General features: G+C 49.6%; 1 protein-coding gene across 3 annotated transcripts in view; it reads left to right on the top strand.

Annotated features, from left to right (window-relative positions):
- The window catches only part of klf8 (Kruppel like factor 8), a 26833-nt gene extending 13270 nt beyond the window's left edge, over nt 1-13563 (top strand). The window contains exons 3-7 of one of the 3 annotated variants that reach the window (XM_083697252.1): nt 6130-6399; nt 6787-7024; nt 8507-8618; nt 10830-10972; nt 11325-13563. In XM_083697252.1, the coding sequence (XP_083553378.1) occupies nt 6130-6399; nt 6787-7024; nt 8507-8618; nt 10830-10972; nt 11325-11506 (945 nt within the window). In that variant the 3' untranslated portion in view covers nt 11507-13563. Of the gene's footprint in view, nt 1-6126; nt 6400-6786; nt 7025-8506; nt 8619-10829; nt 10973-11324 lie in introns of all 3 variants that reach the window. The other 2 variants (XM_083697253.1, XM_083697251.1) reach the window with 2 other exon arrangements.
- The last annotated feature ends 2028 nt before the right edge of the window (nt 13564-15591 follow it).

Below are 15591 nucleotides of genomic sequence, written 5' to 3'. Positions count from 1 at the left end.
ATGACTGAATACCTGCTAGCAAAGCATACTCATTCAGATGCACTCTCTCACACACTTGCACGCACACGCACGCACACACACACACACACACACACACAAATGCGCACACACACACAAATGCGCACACACACACACACACACACACACACACACACAAAGTGAGGCACTCTATGCATGTGCGTGTCACGCATGTATGCACATAGACAGGGACTTGTCCTCCAGCTAACGGGAGCACTCATGCACAAAGAGACGCACGCACGCAGGCACACACACACACACACACACACTCCCTCCCACTCTCTCTCTCATCCAGCGTTCTGCGTGTGTAGGTATCCAGACAGAGGGTACAGTAGTAATGCTGGGATGCAGCTCTCTTCTCAACCCCATATTTACTTAGTGAGAGACACACACACACACACACACACACCCACAGAGACATACACAGAGACATACACACACACACACACACACACACACACACACACACAGAGAGAGAGAGGTAGTATTGTAGTAATGTTTGGTGCAGTTCCCTCCCCTACCTCTATGTACTCTGGTGCAGAATGATGATGTCACCCTGGGCAGGCAGCAGGTTCCTCTGGCGCAGGAGCTACAGTCACCTCCCATGGTGTAATTGTTGTAATAACAAGTCGTTATTACTTCAGACTGTGTCTATTTGACAAGATGTTTGTGGTTGAGCGATGGCTTTTCATTGTGACTATTCATGTACGCCTTCTCTTCCTGGGCATGTTTCTGTTCTGTTTTCTGTTGTTTTCGGCCTGCCCAGAGTAAAGCAGAGTACTCCACCCTGCCCAGAGTAAAGCAGAGTCCTCCACCCTGCCAGGAGTAAAGCAGAGTACTCCACCCTGCCCAGAGCTGAGGTTACTGGCAGGTTAGCTCGTCCTGTGGGGTCAGAGGGAGGGAGTGCCATAGCACCTATGACTGGCAGTCATATTTTGTGTGTGTGTGTGTATGTGTTTACATGTTGTTTGTTTCTAAGCTGTGTGCGTATGTGTATCTGCCCTTGAGTACTGGGCAGGTTGACTTGGGGCGGGGAGGGGTGGCAGTTAGGGTTGGGTGGGCCGAGCGGAGGAGAGCTGAGGGAGTGTGCGTGCGTGTGTGTATGTGTGTGTGTGTGTCACACGCCCCTCAATGCTGGGCAGGGCTGCGTGCTCCAGTGCTAATATCACTCCCAGCTGTTGTTTTTCCTCTCCGCCTTTATTTTATCGTTCATATCTCTGTCTTCACACCCCGCCTCAGGGCACAGGACACCGCCTGGCTCCTCTGCTGGCACACACACACACACACACACACACACACACACACAAACACAAACACACACACACACAGTGTGCTAATGACAATGTAAGAGATGGAGGGGGAGAGAAACAGATGGGAGCGAGAGGTAGACGACGTGGCGTGAAGGAACTGTGATTGTGTCTCATGTGGATACCAGATTGACGTGGTGCAGTCAGCAGCATGGGAATGTTGTAGTCACGGTCGCTACGATGAAAACAGCCTTCTAGGGATCCGTACCGACGCACAACCGACACTGTTGTCCAATTGGCTCAATGCAAGTAGTTGTGGTTGCTGGAAGGAAGGAAGGAAGGAAGGAAGAATGAAAGGAAGGAAGGAAGCGCACGATAGGTTCATCCTATAAACCAGCCGATTTAGGCAGGTGGAGGTGGCCAATCAGAGGACGGGGGCTCATTGGAAAGCACGGGATGGAAGGGAATTCCTCATTCCCTTCCGTGTGTTACCATGTGCCCCGTCCTCTAACTTCTCTCTCTCCCCTCGGTCCGGTTGCTCTGGACCTGTAGAGATCCATGAACCCCTGTGGTGCCACTGCCAGCCCCTCGGTCCGGTTGCTCTGGAACTGTAGAGATCCATGAACCCCTGTGGTGCCACTGCCAGCCCCTCGGTCCGGTTGCTCTGGACCTGTAGAGATCCATGAACCCCTGTGGTGCCACTGCCAGCCCCTCGGTCCGGTTGCTCTGGACCTGTAGAGATCCATGAACCCCTGTGGTGCCACTGCCAGCCCCTCGGTCCGGTTGCTCTGGAACTGTAGAGATCCATGAACCCCTCTGGTGCCACTGCCAGCCCCATTGAGAGTCAATCCGTGCTGTAGCTACAGTATGACCTTCAGGGCCCCATCAGAACCTGCACCCATGTGTTCACCTGGGTAGTCATTGGAGAGGAGAGGAGAGGAGAGGAGGGTGAGAGGGAGGGGAAGGGTAGAGAGATAGAGAGAGAAGGGGTGGTTTACCTTTGTTATTGCTCTTTCACACACACACACACACACACACACACACACACACACACACACACACACACACACACACACACACACACACACACAGAGCCAGAGCATTGTTTCTTTCACCTTGTGACCTATTGATTTTCTCCTCTAGAAAAACACGGTGAACTTAGCCAGACCCTATTGGAGTTGAATGGAGTTTACTCCCCCTGCGTGGTCCTCAACCATCCACTGCAATAACAGCAGAGGGATATACCAAGGCCAGCGTCGCTATACAGCGGCATTTACCTTTAATTCACTTCACTCAATAGCTTTACAAAGACTGGCGACCCAGCCGTGGTTATGGGGCAGGTGAATAGAAAGTGTGCGCGAGTAAGTGTTCTTGCCAGGATGTCACTGGACACACAATACTGTGACTGAAATGGCCCTCCCAGCGCTCGCTCCTCTGGTAATGCTTTTTTCTCCTTTTTCACATCAAACTCCTCTCATCGCTCGCGCTCTCTCTCTCTCTCTCTCTACAGTATCTCTCTCTACCTGTCTGCCACCCCCCCTCTCTCTCTCTCTCTCCTCTTTCTCTTTCTCTTTCTCCCACCTCCCCCCCCCACCTCTCTCCCCCCCACCCACCTCTCTCTCTCTCTCTCTCTCTCTCTCTCTCTCTCTCTCCCCCCCCCCCCTCTCTCTGTACCTGTGCCCCCCCCCCCATCTCTCTCAGGTGATAGTGGGTGCTGCAGTGCAGTGCAGGGGCAGGGATATAACACTCGTCTGTTGCATTAGCGTACAGGGAGAGGTAGAGTGCTTCGGTGCTGGGAGAGTACATCCAGAGATGGAGGTTTTTAGCTGTTGGAGACTGTACAGAAATAGAGACACGGAGAGGACTGCGTACTGTACTTGAGTGCGTCGTGGCACAGGGGCGAACCTCATCCTTCTCTACACAGAGCACACCTCTCTCCTGTCTCTCTAGCACACACCGTGCTGATGGTGATCGCTCTCTCATTCCCAAGGCCTTGTAACTGCTAAATACTTCACAGCTATCCCCCACGGCTCCCCTCCCCTTCTCCTAGTCTACGCTCGGGATCCCCGTAGGCCCTGGTTGTGCCTTCTCTCAGCGAGACCAAAGACCGGGGGTTGGGGTTAGAGATGTTGTATTATTAAACCCTTTTAAACGCTGGCTGATACCCTTGTCTGTGTTGCATGTGTCTAGCCAAAAAGCCTTCCCCTTAGTTTTGCTCTGATGGTAAGCCCCCCCCCCCCCTCCCTCCCGCCGCTGCTGCTGATACCATCTCCCTGCGCCTCGTTAGTAGAGGCTGGGCACGGAGCAGGGGAGAGGGTCGGAAGGGTCTCTGAGAGGCTGGGCTTTTGATGGTTCTCTGAGAGTTGTGGGTGTGTCTGAATGTGCTTCCATGTCTAATGCGAGCCACTGTGAAAGAGGATACACAGGAGGGATGGAGGGATGGAGGGAGAGAGAGGTAGTTGAGGAGATAGAGGGAGAGACAAAGGGTGCGGAGATGATAGATAGATAGATGGATAGACAGGTACTTTATTGATCCCCGAGGAGAAATGAAGGCGTTACAGCAGCTCACATCACAAACAACAACAACAACCAAATAAAGTGACAATAGACTAATAGAATAAAATAAAATAGACATCTGAAACATTATATACAGTAAGAAACAGTCCAGTATGATTTAACATCCCCCAGCCTGACTCGGAGGGAAGGTGTGGAGGACAAATGGGTGAGGTGAAAGGGTGTGGAACCATTGGGATGGAGGGATGAAGAGTGGGGGGGAGTAGAAGGAAGGGAGTAGGTGGGCGGGAACCAGGGAACGAGGGAACGAGGGAAAAAAAAAAATGAGTCAGCTGATACCTCCCAGTTTCCATGGCAACCGGAGGCCTTTCCCACCCACTCTGCTTTTCTCTCTCTTTCTCTCCCCCACCCCCGCCCACTCTCTCGCTCTCTTTCACTCTTTTTTTTTTCTTTTTCCCAACAACATGTAGCCTATGTATTCTATCATGCAAACAAGCCTCCTTCTCATCCCTCACCTCCTCGCTGGCGTCACCTGTGTTGTCTTGGTTACTGTAATCACGTAGACCGTGACCCCATTAGCAACGGTAGCACAGTAGGCCTGTAGCCTATAGCCACTGTAGCAAAGCAGCCAGCGACGCATCTCACAGATGGCCTGGCTGTCTCTCTGGATGGAACGTGTGATAACGCCGTGCTCGTTACTGACTGTGTGACTTGAGAACTGAGGAGCAGGAATCGGGTCCGTTGTGTTTTAACTTCTTCCGTCTAAATGACTGCAGCAGGAATGATGAATTCATCCACAAGCTTCCCCACACAACCCACTGGAACTCACCTGCTAGGGATGGTTGTGTTTATTGGCTGCAGTCACTCAGTGCAAAACCCCCTGCCAACTCCTTAGACTTTTTATTGTACAGTATACTACTGGTAACCTGTGCATATGACCAATGGACTTGACTATGCTTTACTGTACACTACAGTAAAGCCCCTTGGGCTGGGCTGTGTTGGACTGGGTTGGGCTGTGTTGATCTGGGCTGTGTTGTGTTGAACTGGGTTAAACTGGGCTGTGTTGTGTTGGGCTGTGTTGAACTGGGCTGTGTTGTGTTGAGCTGTGTTGTGTTGGGCTGTATTGAACTGGGATGGGCTGTGTTGAACTGGGATGGGCTGTGTTGAACTGGGCTAGACTATTGAACTGGGCTGGGCTGTATTGAACTGGGCTGGGCTGTATTGAACTGGGCTGGGCTGTGTTGAACTGGGCTAGACTATTGAACTGGGCTGGGCTGTGTTGAACTGGGCTGGGCTGTGTTGAACCGGGCTGCTTGGCAGCGCTGGGCTTGGCTGTACAGTGGCAGTGTCCTCTCTGCTATGTGCTCTATGTGTGCTCTTGCAGGCTGCAGTGACTCAGTAGCTGGCTGTTATGCTCTGTGGTATGTTCAGCTTTAGCAGAGTGGAGTGCTTCAGAGCCTTCTCTCCAGGCCAAACCAGGCCGCGCTGTGCTGTAGCGTTTTATACAGCGTCTCTCCCGTGTACTAGGAGGCTGCCCTGCCTCAGTCGTGTCCTGTAAAGTTGTGTGTCTGTGTGCGTGCGTGTGTAATGCATGGAATGCATTACGCGGGTTTGATACCATTCCTCATTCCGTTCCATGCATTACCATCAGCCCGCCAGCCTCCCCTGGTTCAGCTTCAGCCAGGAGCAGAGCCTCCATCCATGCCCTCTCCAGTTTGTACTATACTGTGCTCTGCTGTGTAGGCTCTGCTGTGTAGGCTCTGCTGTGTAGGCTCTGCTGTGTAGGCTCTGCTGTGTAGGCTCTGCTGTGCCTCTTTGGTGCTCTGACTGCTCTAGTGGGCTGCAGTGAGCGGTTCTATGGTGGTGTGTTCAGCATTAGCAGGGTGCAGCGCCTCAGAGCCTCCTTCCAGCCAGGCTCTAGCTGCAGGAGCCGAGGCAGGCTGGGCTGGGCTGTACTGGGCTGTTCTCTAGTGTTCCGTGCCTCTGGTGTGTGCTCTGGTAGTGCCTCAGAGCCCTCCTCCTAGGCCAGGCCAGGGCTCCTCTGAGCGAGCTGAGCTGAGCTGAGCTGAGCAGAGCTGGATGTGGGCCAGCTCCAGGCCTGCTGCACTCCAGCTCTCAGAGCCCCACACAGCAGCCATTGTTCCCCTGTTTGTCAAGCCAGAGTGCAGCTGAGCCCAGAGCCGGTCTGGGGGCCAGGAGTGTGTATGTGTGTGTGTGTATGTGTGCGTGTGCGTCTGTGTGTGTGCGTGTGTGAAGAAATCATGTGCTGATCATCTCTCTTTCTCTCCCCTCCTCCTCTCACTCTCCATCTCTCCTTTCCTCTCTCTCTCTCTGTCTCTCTCCCTAGCAGGCTGATGTAGGTGAGGACTGCCCTCAGCCCACAGACCTAAAGATAAAGAGCCAGCCTGCGTCGCCCCCTCCCCTCTGCACAGCCACGCCAGACGACAGTTCCCTCCCCCCGGAGGACCAGACGGAACCTGTCGACCTGTCACTCAACAAGCCCCGCCCCTCACTGCCAGTCTCCACGCCGACCACCACAACGAACCCCGCCCCCAGTATCATGTCTCAGCACAGCATGTCGGCCACACCCATCCCCACGGTAACCTCTCAAATCTCCATGGTAACCACACCCTTCCCCATGGTAACCATGCCTAGTTCCCATGGTAACCTCTAGTTAGACCTCTTTATGAGTAGTGAGCAATGTTAGCGGACTAATACAGTGTGGCTGTAGGTTTCATATTCACCTAGTGAGGTAACCACAGAAAGTAGAAAGCCAGCTTGTGCATGTAACTACCAAGTCCAACTTTACCATTGACAGTCAGCTGAGGAAATGTTAAGTGGAGCATGCAACGGTACCCTCCCAAGCCCCCTCTATGCCCCCCCCCACACAGATCTGCCAGTTCAGCCTAGTTTACTGTGGGCTGATTTCATTTCAGTGAACGATTGTGTCCAGTTGCCCATGCTGGTCAGTCTGTCAGTATGTCGTCCATGTCACCCTCCCCTCCAGGTCCTGTCCGCGGGATCCATCCTGGCGTCCACGCAGGGGGCCGGAGGCCAGCAGATCCTCCACGTCATCCACACCATCCCCTCCGTCAACATGCCCAGCAAGATGGGCCAGCTACAGACCATCCCTGTGGTGGTGCAGTCTCTACCAGTGGTCTACACCACCATGCCCACAGACGGGGTGGCCACCGCCGCCATCACAGTACCGCTTATAGGCAGCGACGGGCGCTCGGAGGGATCCGGTGAGTCCGTTATTAAAACAACCCAGTTGTGTCTCAGTTTCTCCTTCACACGGTCATTCTCTCTCTCTCTCTCTCTCTCTCTCTCTCCCTCTGTCTCTCTCCCTGTCACTCTATTTCCCACTGTCACCGCCTTCTATTGTCTCTCAGGCCCCTCTCTCTACACACACACACTTAGACTTGCTTATACAGGCTCATTTACAGGGAGTTCTTCCAGTGACAGGGAGTTCTATACAGTATGTGTGTAGTTAGCAGTAGGAAAGCCCAGCTGTGTCTGGCAGTATATCTCCCTGGTTAGAGGGAGACAGTTATGGCCTACTGTAGCAGCCTAGCAGAGGGGGGTTGTCTATCTTCCTACGCTAGCCTACGAGTGTTCTAGTCCCCAGCCACGTGGAGTATCAGTTTATAGCAGAAGAGCTTCTGAAGAGGTACTCAGATGATGCCTGTATTAAATCTTAACTTTAGCCTACACACTTGATATTAGATTACGTAACGATGTTATAATATTGGTCATCTGTTTAAATGGCTATGTACAGACACGGGTGTTCAGCGATCCAGCAAATTGAGCAATAGTGCAGACAAGTTTTTAATATGACATTTCTGAGAGTCAACACGTAGGAAGCAGGACATTTGCACTAGCAAACAAGCCTCCACCCTTTTCACAAGACTCCACCCTTTTTCACAAACTCCCCTGGTTCATTCTGCTTTCTGACGCATTCTAGCCTCTGACCTCACGACCCCATCCTCCACTGAGAAAACTCTCGAATTCTCAAACTTTTACAACTCGAGAACTCTTAACACAAACAGTCAGATAACATCAACGCAGGTAGAAGAGTGTGTTTACTGTGATGGTGTGTGAATAGTCCCAGGTTCTACTTCAGTGAGCTGTTATGGTGTACAGCTGTAGTAGATTCTGCTGGTACTCTGCTACAAATATTACCCTGATGTGGAACAACATATAGGAGTGCCTTAGAGCTGTGAGTAGAGGGAGAGAGGGAGAGAGTAAAATGCAGTAAGGGTGAGGGAAGGAGGGGGGTTTAGAAGCTAAGAGGAGATGCGTCATTTTGCCTTTGAATGAAGTTGCTGTGGTGATGGGCTGGTGGTGTGTGTGTGTGTGTGTGTGTGTGTGTGTGGGGGGGGGGGGGGGGGGGGTGTTGCATCCACACACAAAGGACAGTCCTTTGCCCACCCCAACCCCCCATGTCCCCAACCCAACCCACCCCCACCCTACCCCTCCTCAGGGGGTGATAAACTTTGAACAGTGCATTCCGACCACTAAGAGGAGGGTGGGGGGGGGAGTCCACAGCACAGCGGACCACACCTAGGAATAATGAGGAGTTCTCTCACACGCAAATGGACATTCAAATGAGCTTGGGATGGCTTACCTTTTGTGTTGCCAAAGACTGTAACTGTGAACTACTGTTGATTGGGTTTAAGTAGTTAACCCCCTATTGTTTTTTCCCCCTTTCTCCCCCCCCCCTCCAGTGCGTATCAAGCCGGGTTCTGCGTCTCCAATTGAGTACCAGAGTGACAGTGATGCGGAGAGCGGGACAGAGTCAGGCTCCGCCTCTTTCAGCACCCAGGGTCTGGACGCCGGGTGAGTGTCCTCAAACGTTTGATCGCGCGACCTTTCTGATCCAGATGAACAGATCCAGAAACAACAGGCCCAACTCAAGTTGTGACCCGCCCCAATAGGAATTGGCCATGCCCACGAGTCACGCCACACCATGTTGAAACTCTTATGAGTGTTGTAGGGTGTGGTGCGAGGTGTTGGGTGTTTGGGTGTTTGGTGTTTGGGCGTGACAGAGTGCGTATTCAGGCTGAGGTTAGGAAGCAGAAGGCCCCAGTCTGGGTAGAGGAAGAGTTTGGTACATGATGAGGAAGATGCAGCTTTTGTGTAATAGTAGTAGTAGTAGTAATGAGGTTTGGATTAAAGAGGAGGGGGACACGGGGAGTAATAGAGAAAGGAGCAGGACCAATGTAAGCAGAACTGTTGTCGGATGATAGATGAGGAGGATGAGTCATTGAAAGTAGCAGGACTGGGGGGGTGGGGGGGGTTGGATACAGGGTGAGTGTGTTGGAAGATATGTTCTGTGGTATGTATGTTGCAGTACGTTGGGGTTGTTATCCACAGGATTAGTTAGTGAGAGGGTTACTTCCACAGCATGAGTGGAGAGGGACAGGGCGAGGGGTGGTAGGATACAGGGTGAGCTCCGGAGCACTGGGCCTGTCCCTCCTCTGTGGTACTAATTACATTACTGCGGCACAGCCCTGCATGGACACTTACATAACCCTCAGCACTCTGTGTGTGTGTGTGTGTGTGTGTGTGTGTGTGTGTGTGTGTGTAACACTATGTCCAATAAGGCAGCAACCGGGAGAGAGAATCTATGTGTAACTCCATTTCGAAGGAGCACCCTCCCCACCCAAAAGGCGTGTGTGTGTTAGGGAGAGAGACAGTTCACTTTAGCTGAAATTCAGGGTGTGAGCTCTACTCTGAGAGTTCACTCTGTGTATGTGTGTGTGTGTTGCTGGGCAGGGTTGTCTCAGAACTGGGTGTAAACAAGGTTATGTAATGTAGTTTGCCGTCACACCTCCTTATAAACGGTTTTGAGAGAGAGAGCGAGAAAAAAAGAGAGAAATACAGAGAGATGGGGGTGGGGGTGTTAAGGAGGCAGGATGGGGTGAAGGAATATAATTCTCTCTCTTTTTGCAGAGAGAGAGAGAGAGAGAGAGAGACTCACTCACACAGAGAGAGAGGGAGGAAGGGAGAGAGAGGGAGGAAAGGGAGTGAAGTAGTTGGCAGGCAGGGTGGGGAGAGGGAAGGCCGCAAGGAAAAGGGAGGATGGGAGGGGGAGAGGAAGGAAAGGAGGGGAGAGACGGGCAGAAAAAACAAGAGAGGGGGAGGGGGAGAGCTGGAGAGAGAGGGAGAGATCAGCATTGAACTGGAAGCTGTCCAGCTGTATGGAATTTAGACAGGGACACTCTAGCGCTCCCTGGTGGTTGTAGGCTGTAACTTCCCACAGGGTCCAGAGATCACTAATGTACTGCAATGAACCCAGCTAGCTACCAATTTGTTTCCTAGCATTTAGGCTCAGTCAGAATCAAGGCAATTAACATCAAAACCAGGAACTAGAAACCAATCTTGTTCCCATCCTTCAGATTCAAGGTTGAGGAAGAACAGTGTGACGCCTTTTTAAAGCGAATGTTCTGTTGTGCTCTATAACGTGACTCATCGGCTACATGAATAAATTAAATTAAACCCATGAATAGGTTTCAGTTGGCCGACCATGCTTGGGCAGTTCTCAATGGTGGTGACGTCACTCGTGATCCCCTGAGCTGTGGGGTGGGGCTGGAGGCGTAAAGGTCAGACCGAGGATAACATGTTCACTCATGTTACAGGTAGTGCAGCCATGGAGAGAGGGGGTGGTCTGGTGGAGGTAGAAAGAGGACAGGCTCATTGTAACGCATGGAACGGAATGAAGAGTGGTATGGAAAACACGTGTGAATATTCCGTTCCATGCTTTACAATGAGCCCAGTCCTCTGATTTGTACCTCCACCAGCCTCCCCTGTCGTGCAGGTTAGGGAAGGCTGGGCCGGCTGAGGAGTAGAGCTGCTCTGTAAGCCTGGTGATTATCCCGGGGATCCAGTGTGGCATTCTGAAGTGCTACTGGAGAATGAATCATCAAATGTCATGCCTGCCTCGCCCCACGTAATGACAGGTCTCTTCTCGTCCTCTCTTTGTGTCTTTCTTTCTTTCTTTCATCCATCTCTCTCTCTCTCTCTTTTCTCTTTCTCCCTCTCTCTCAGCTCGGGCATAGACATGGACATGCCAGTTGATCCTGATTCGCCGGATATGAAGAGGAGGCGTGTCCACATGTGTGATTATGACGGCTGTAATAAGGTTTACACCAAGAGCTCCCACCTGAAAGCCCATAGGAGGATACACACAGGTAAGCCTCTTCAGAACAAATCACCTGCCCAAGGGCCCCCTCTCCTAACCCTATACGTGGCTGCAGATATATATATATATGTGTGTGTGTATATATACACACACACACACATATATATATATATATATATATATATATATGCACACAATATAGTCTCACACAGCAAATATTTACATTCTGTGAAATGGAAATACACACCGAACATATTGCCTCATCGTACCATCAATCAATCTATCCTAACTCAGTTGTCATGGGTTACTGGACATATACATACTGTATTGTGATTCACATGGGGATCAATGACTACTGAATCCTAACCCCCCCCCCCCCCCCCCGTGGTCCTGCCCCCCAGGAGAGAAGCCCTACCACTGTACCTGGGAGGGCTGCACCTGGAGGTTCGCCCGCTCAGACGAGCTGACGCGCCACTTCCGCAAGCACACAGGCATCAAGCCCTTCCGCTGCACCGACTGTGACCGCTCCTTTTCCCGCTCCGACCACCTGGCTCTGCACCGGAGACGCCACGTCATGATGTGAACCTCCACCCTTGACCCCCTGACCCCCCCCCCCCCCCCTCCCCCACACTGACCCCCACCATTAACCCCACAGCACCCACCCCCACCACATCTGTGCCCAATGCCCAATGCCCTGTACCCAGCCCCTCAGGACTCAGACAGAGCCATGGGAGGGGCTAAACTCTGATCCACCATCCACTCTGTCTCTCTATCTGTAACCCCCTCCTCTCCCCTCCTCATCCTGTTTGGACTGTGGGACGTGGAGATCATGGGGTGAAGATGGTGTGTCCATCCACCTCAATGTCCATCCGGCCTTCACACAGAAGAGACCAGTGGAAGACTGGGTTACTGCAGAGAGAGAGAGAGAGAGAGAGAGAGAGAGACAGAGAGACACTGACTGGCTGGACTGAGAGACTCTGAACCGCAGGGATATACCAACACAACATGCTTAACACACTCAGCCCAAAGGAAGGAATGGAGTGAGGAAGAAGAAGGAGAAGAAGAGGAGGAAGGGGGAGGGGGAGAAAAGGATATGTGTGGTTTGGTGTTGTTTATTTAGTTCCGAGGGGAAGATGCATTGGAGATGACTCTTCAGCTGTCTAGTGACTGTTTACCGTGTTTTTGTTTTCAAGTTGTTATCCTGGCTGCATTGCGTGTGCGTGTATGCGTGTGTGTGTGTGTGTGTGTGTGCGCGTGTGTGTAAGCTATTTAAAGACAGTTGAAGATGCGTCTTGTCCCCCTCCATATCCTTTCCTTAGCAGCCTCCGAGGATGTGGGGTGGAAGTGTTCAATTCTGTCTTATTCAATCCCTCCCTCCCTCCCTCCCTTCTCTCCTCTCCTTTCCTTTCATCCCCTCCTCCTCCTTCTCCCCTCATCCTAAACAGGGAGCTACAAGACTGTGAATTTTGTTAAGATTCTGTGTTCTTCATAGTATCAATCAGAAACGTTCACGTGCCCCAGATTATAACTTGTTCAGTAACAGTATTTGTGTTGTTTTTGAAAAATGGCCTTCAGTTTTTTGTTTTTTTTTCTTCTCTTTGCCAAGTTTGGCTCTTAACAGAATAACATCCCTTCTTTTTGTCTATTTCAAATCTTTAGATTGTGTTTGAGGCTGTGAAAGAAAACAAACAAAAAAAAAAAACAGTTTGAGATTACAAACAAAAACTCTCGCAGGGAATAGGGGAGCTTAATGAGTGTGTGTGTGTGTAGTTGTTGTTGTTGTTGTGTGTGTGTGTGTGTGTGTGTGTGCGCGCGTGTGTGTATAGAACACATAATCAGAATTTATGATTTTAGAAGTGTATGTTCCGGGCACCTGTTCGTTACCTCTTGCCCGTTGGAGCCTTAATTGAAGTCAATCTGTAACAAAGTTTCTAAATGTTTTGGTTGTCAGGGTACCCAGTATGGGGGTTGCCCCTGGCGACACGAGGCACTCTTGTTACTAGCATTTCTACCCAGACCCGCTCTATGATCTCCATGTCTTAACAAGGCCACTGTCAGCCCCGGGTCTGGGTTCACTTGATTATGCAACATACACAGACCTCGCTCCAAGCGCTGTTCTAAAGTCAGCGGTAACATACCTGTTGCTGTTGTAACGCACAGGCACAGCTCATGTGATACAAAGGACAATAACAACAACAACAACATTTGGCCACACCATTCTCGCTAGCAGCCACAGCAGGTCCACTGTCGTCATTTCAAATGCTAGCATATGAAAATGAGAGCAAATATAAGATCTCCTTTTCATAAAAAAAATACAAAAACCCAACGCGCAGGTATTGATGCTTGTCTGACCCCCCCCCAGCCTTTGTATGAGTTGTTGAGCGCATGCCTGACGCCCGCCAGATCTTATTGGTCCACAGAGCAATGCAATGATCCGATTTTTCTATCATCCTCTGCTTCGATTCTAAAATGTTACTAAGCACATCTTTCTAGAAGAGTATATGCATTTGATTGCAATTTCTTTCTTTTGTAAACTGTTCATAGACCTAAAGGACAATGACAAATAATTAAGAATAAAGTGTACATACTGTATATAATCAAAAAGTCCAAAATAAATGTACCGGGTGGATTTCTATTTTTAACACTGACTAGACAATGTGAAAAATATTATTTTGTTTCTTGCTCCTCTGTTGGTTTGATGCAATGTGTAATTCTATTCTTTTTCTTTTCTTTTTTTTCTAATTTCCTGAAATCGGTCCCTCTTGTGTTGTGCGCACTTGTGTTGCATGGAGAGTAGATCTTTTGTTCTAGTGAAGTTGTGAGCATGTCCGTGTGATGGTGTCATGGCTTGCAAGCACTGAGAAACCAGAAGAACCCTCTCAAGGATGAACATGGTTACCTCAAGGATATCTGGTGTAATAATTGTTATTCCTGAGGTCAACAAGATATATGACATTGAAATTCCCCTTGTGAAGTGCTACTCAAAAACATCCATAACTCTTTTTGAAAACACAAAGATGGTGTGTTGTTCTGGCCTTAGAGAGAGGTGATGCCCCTGTTTATCATTCAGATGTGGCAGCATAAGACTGAAGACAATAACTCCCCTCTGTACTGTAGACGCACGTTTATTCAATAGTGACCATCACTTCAACAAATGGCGCCACCTAATGTAAGGGTAATGTACTTTGTGTGTGTGTGGTGTGTGTGTGTGGTGTATGTGTGTGGTGTATGTGTGTGGTGTATGTGTGTGTGTGTGTGTGTGTGTGTGTGTGCCTCTACTTATCATTAATCAAAAATCCTCATTTTAAATCAGAATCAGAATTTTAGGTATTTTATATTGAATGCAGTAACTTATGGGCCAGTACTATATTACTCAGTGCAATGCAGTTATCGTTATAATAATACAAGTAATTAATATTATTTTCTTTTGTATTTGTACAGAACAAATGTGTAAAGATCAGTGAGGAAAACGTGCGCTTTTTGATACTGTAAGACATGGTGTTTAAAAGTGAGTTTCCCCTGTACAGTTGTGATTACCCCACTCCTTTTATAGAATAAAACATGTTTTTGGTGCAGATTGATGATGTCTGACGTCTTTATTATACAGGAAAGAAATCGGAGGACGGGCTCATTGTAAAGCATGGAATGGTATCAAACATACATGTTTGAAACCATTCCTCATTCCATTCCATGCTTGACAATGAGCCCGTCCTCTGATTTCTACCGCCACCAGCCTCCCCTGACTGAGAGTAAAGTATGGTACAGTCTATGGGGTGGGTGCGCCCCAACAATCTTTAACTCTCTCCTTGCTTCCTTTTTAAAACACATTGGGTGAGAATATGTGAGGGGAGGAACCTTAGGTCTTCTTCTCTGTGCGTTTTGAGAAGGAATGGAGGAGAGACTGTTGGGACCAGTCCCTCACTGCTGTCAGAGGCTGCCCATTAGAAATCTTCTAAATTTTCTTTTTATCAATTTCAATGTTAGTGTTGTTTTTTTATTATTGTAAATGACATTATGAAGCATATGAATACTCTCTCTGTTTCTCTCTCTGTGTCTCTCTCTATCTCCATTTGTATGTCAGTAGACAGAATCAGTAGTCTAATCATTATTAGTGGCAGGAATATCTTTATTGAGAGTACAGTTTTTCACCACACGAGGGAGCACTATAACAGAGAATGAAGCTTTGCACCCTGACACTGTTCTTGAGCAGCAGAGTTGAGGAATGGAAGATTTCCTGTTCTGTCCCTGGCCCGAATCAATAGATTATAATGTAATAGATCATTTTTTTAGAAACTGGAGTCACTTTCCCTGGTTAAAAAAAGTGGGTAAGAAACAGCTCTTCACCAAGAGAATGATAAATGACTTAAACATGATATGTTGTCAATATTGAGTTGCTAGTTATAAGGGAAGCAATATTGAGTGTTCTCTGTGTTATAGGAGTGAGTGTATTGACCTGTGTGACTTCTGGTCTACATACAGCCAATACCCCCTCTCTCCAGTCTGTTTCTGCCCTGTCAGGGTTAGTGTTGGCAGGGGAGGGTTCGCCTGGCCTGGCCCCATCACTCGTCTCCCACCGCACTCTGTGTGGGTCACCTCAGCCATCATCCTGCCTGTGGGTGTATTATCAGAAGAGGTTTCTGGAGGTAGAAATCCAAGGACGGGCTCATT

This window comes from Argentina silus (assembly GCF_951799395.1).
Source record: "Argentina silus genome assembly, chromosome: 2".
In the NCBI taxonomy this organism is placed as follows: domain Eukaryota; kingdom Metazoa; phylum Chordata; class Actinopteri; order Argentiniformes; family Argentinidae; genus Argentina; species Argentina silus.
This window is presented reverse-complemented; position numbering and strand designations above follow the sequence as displayed.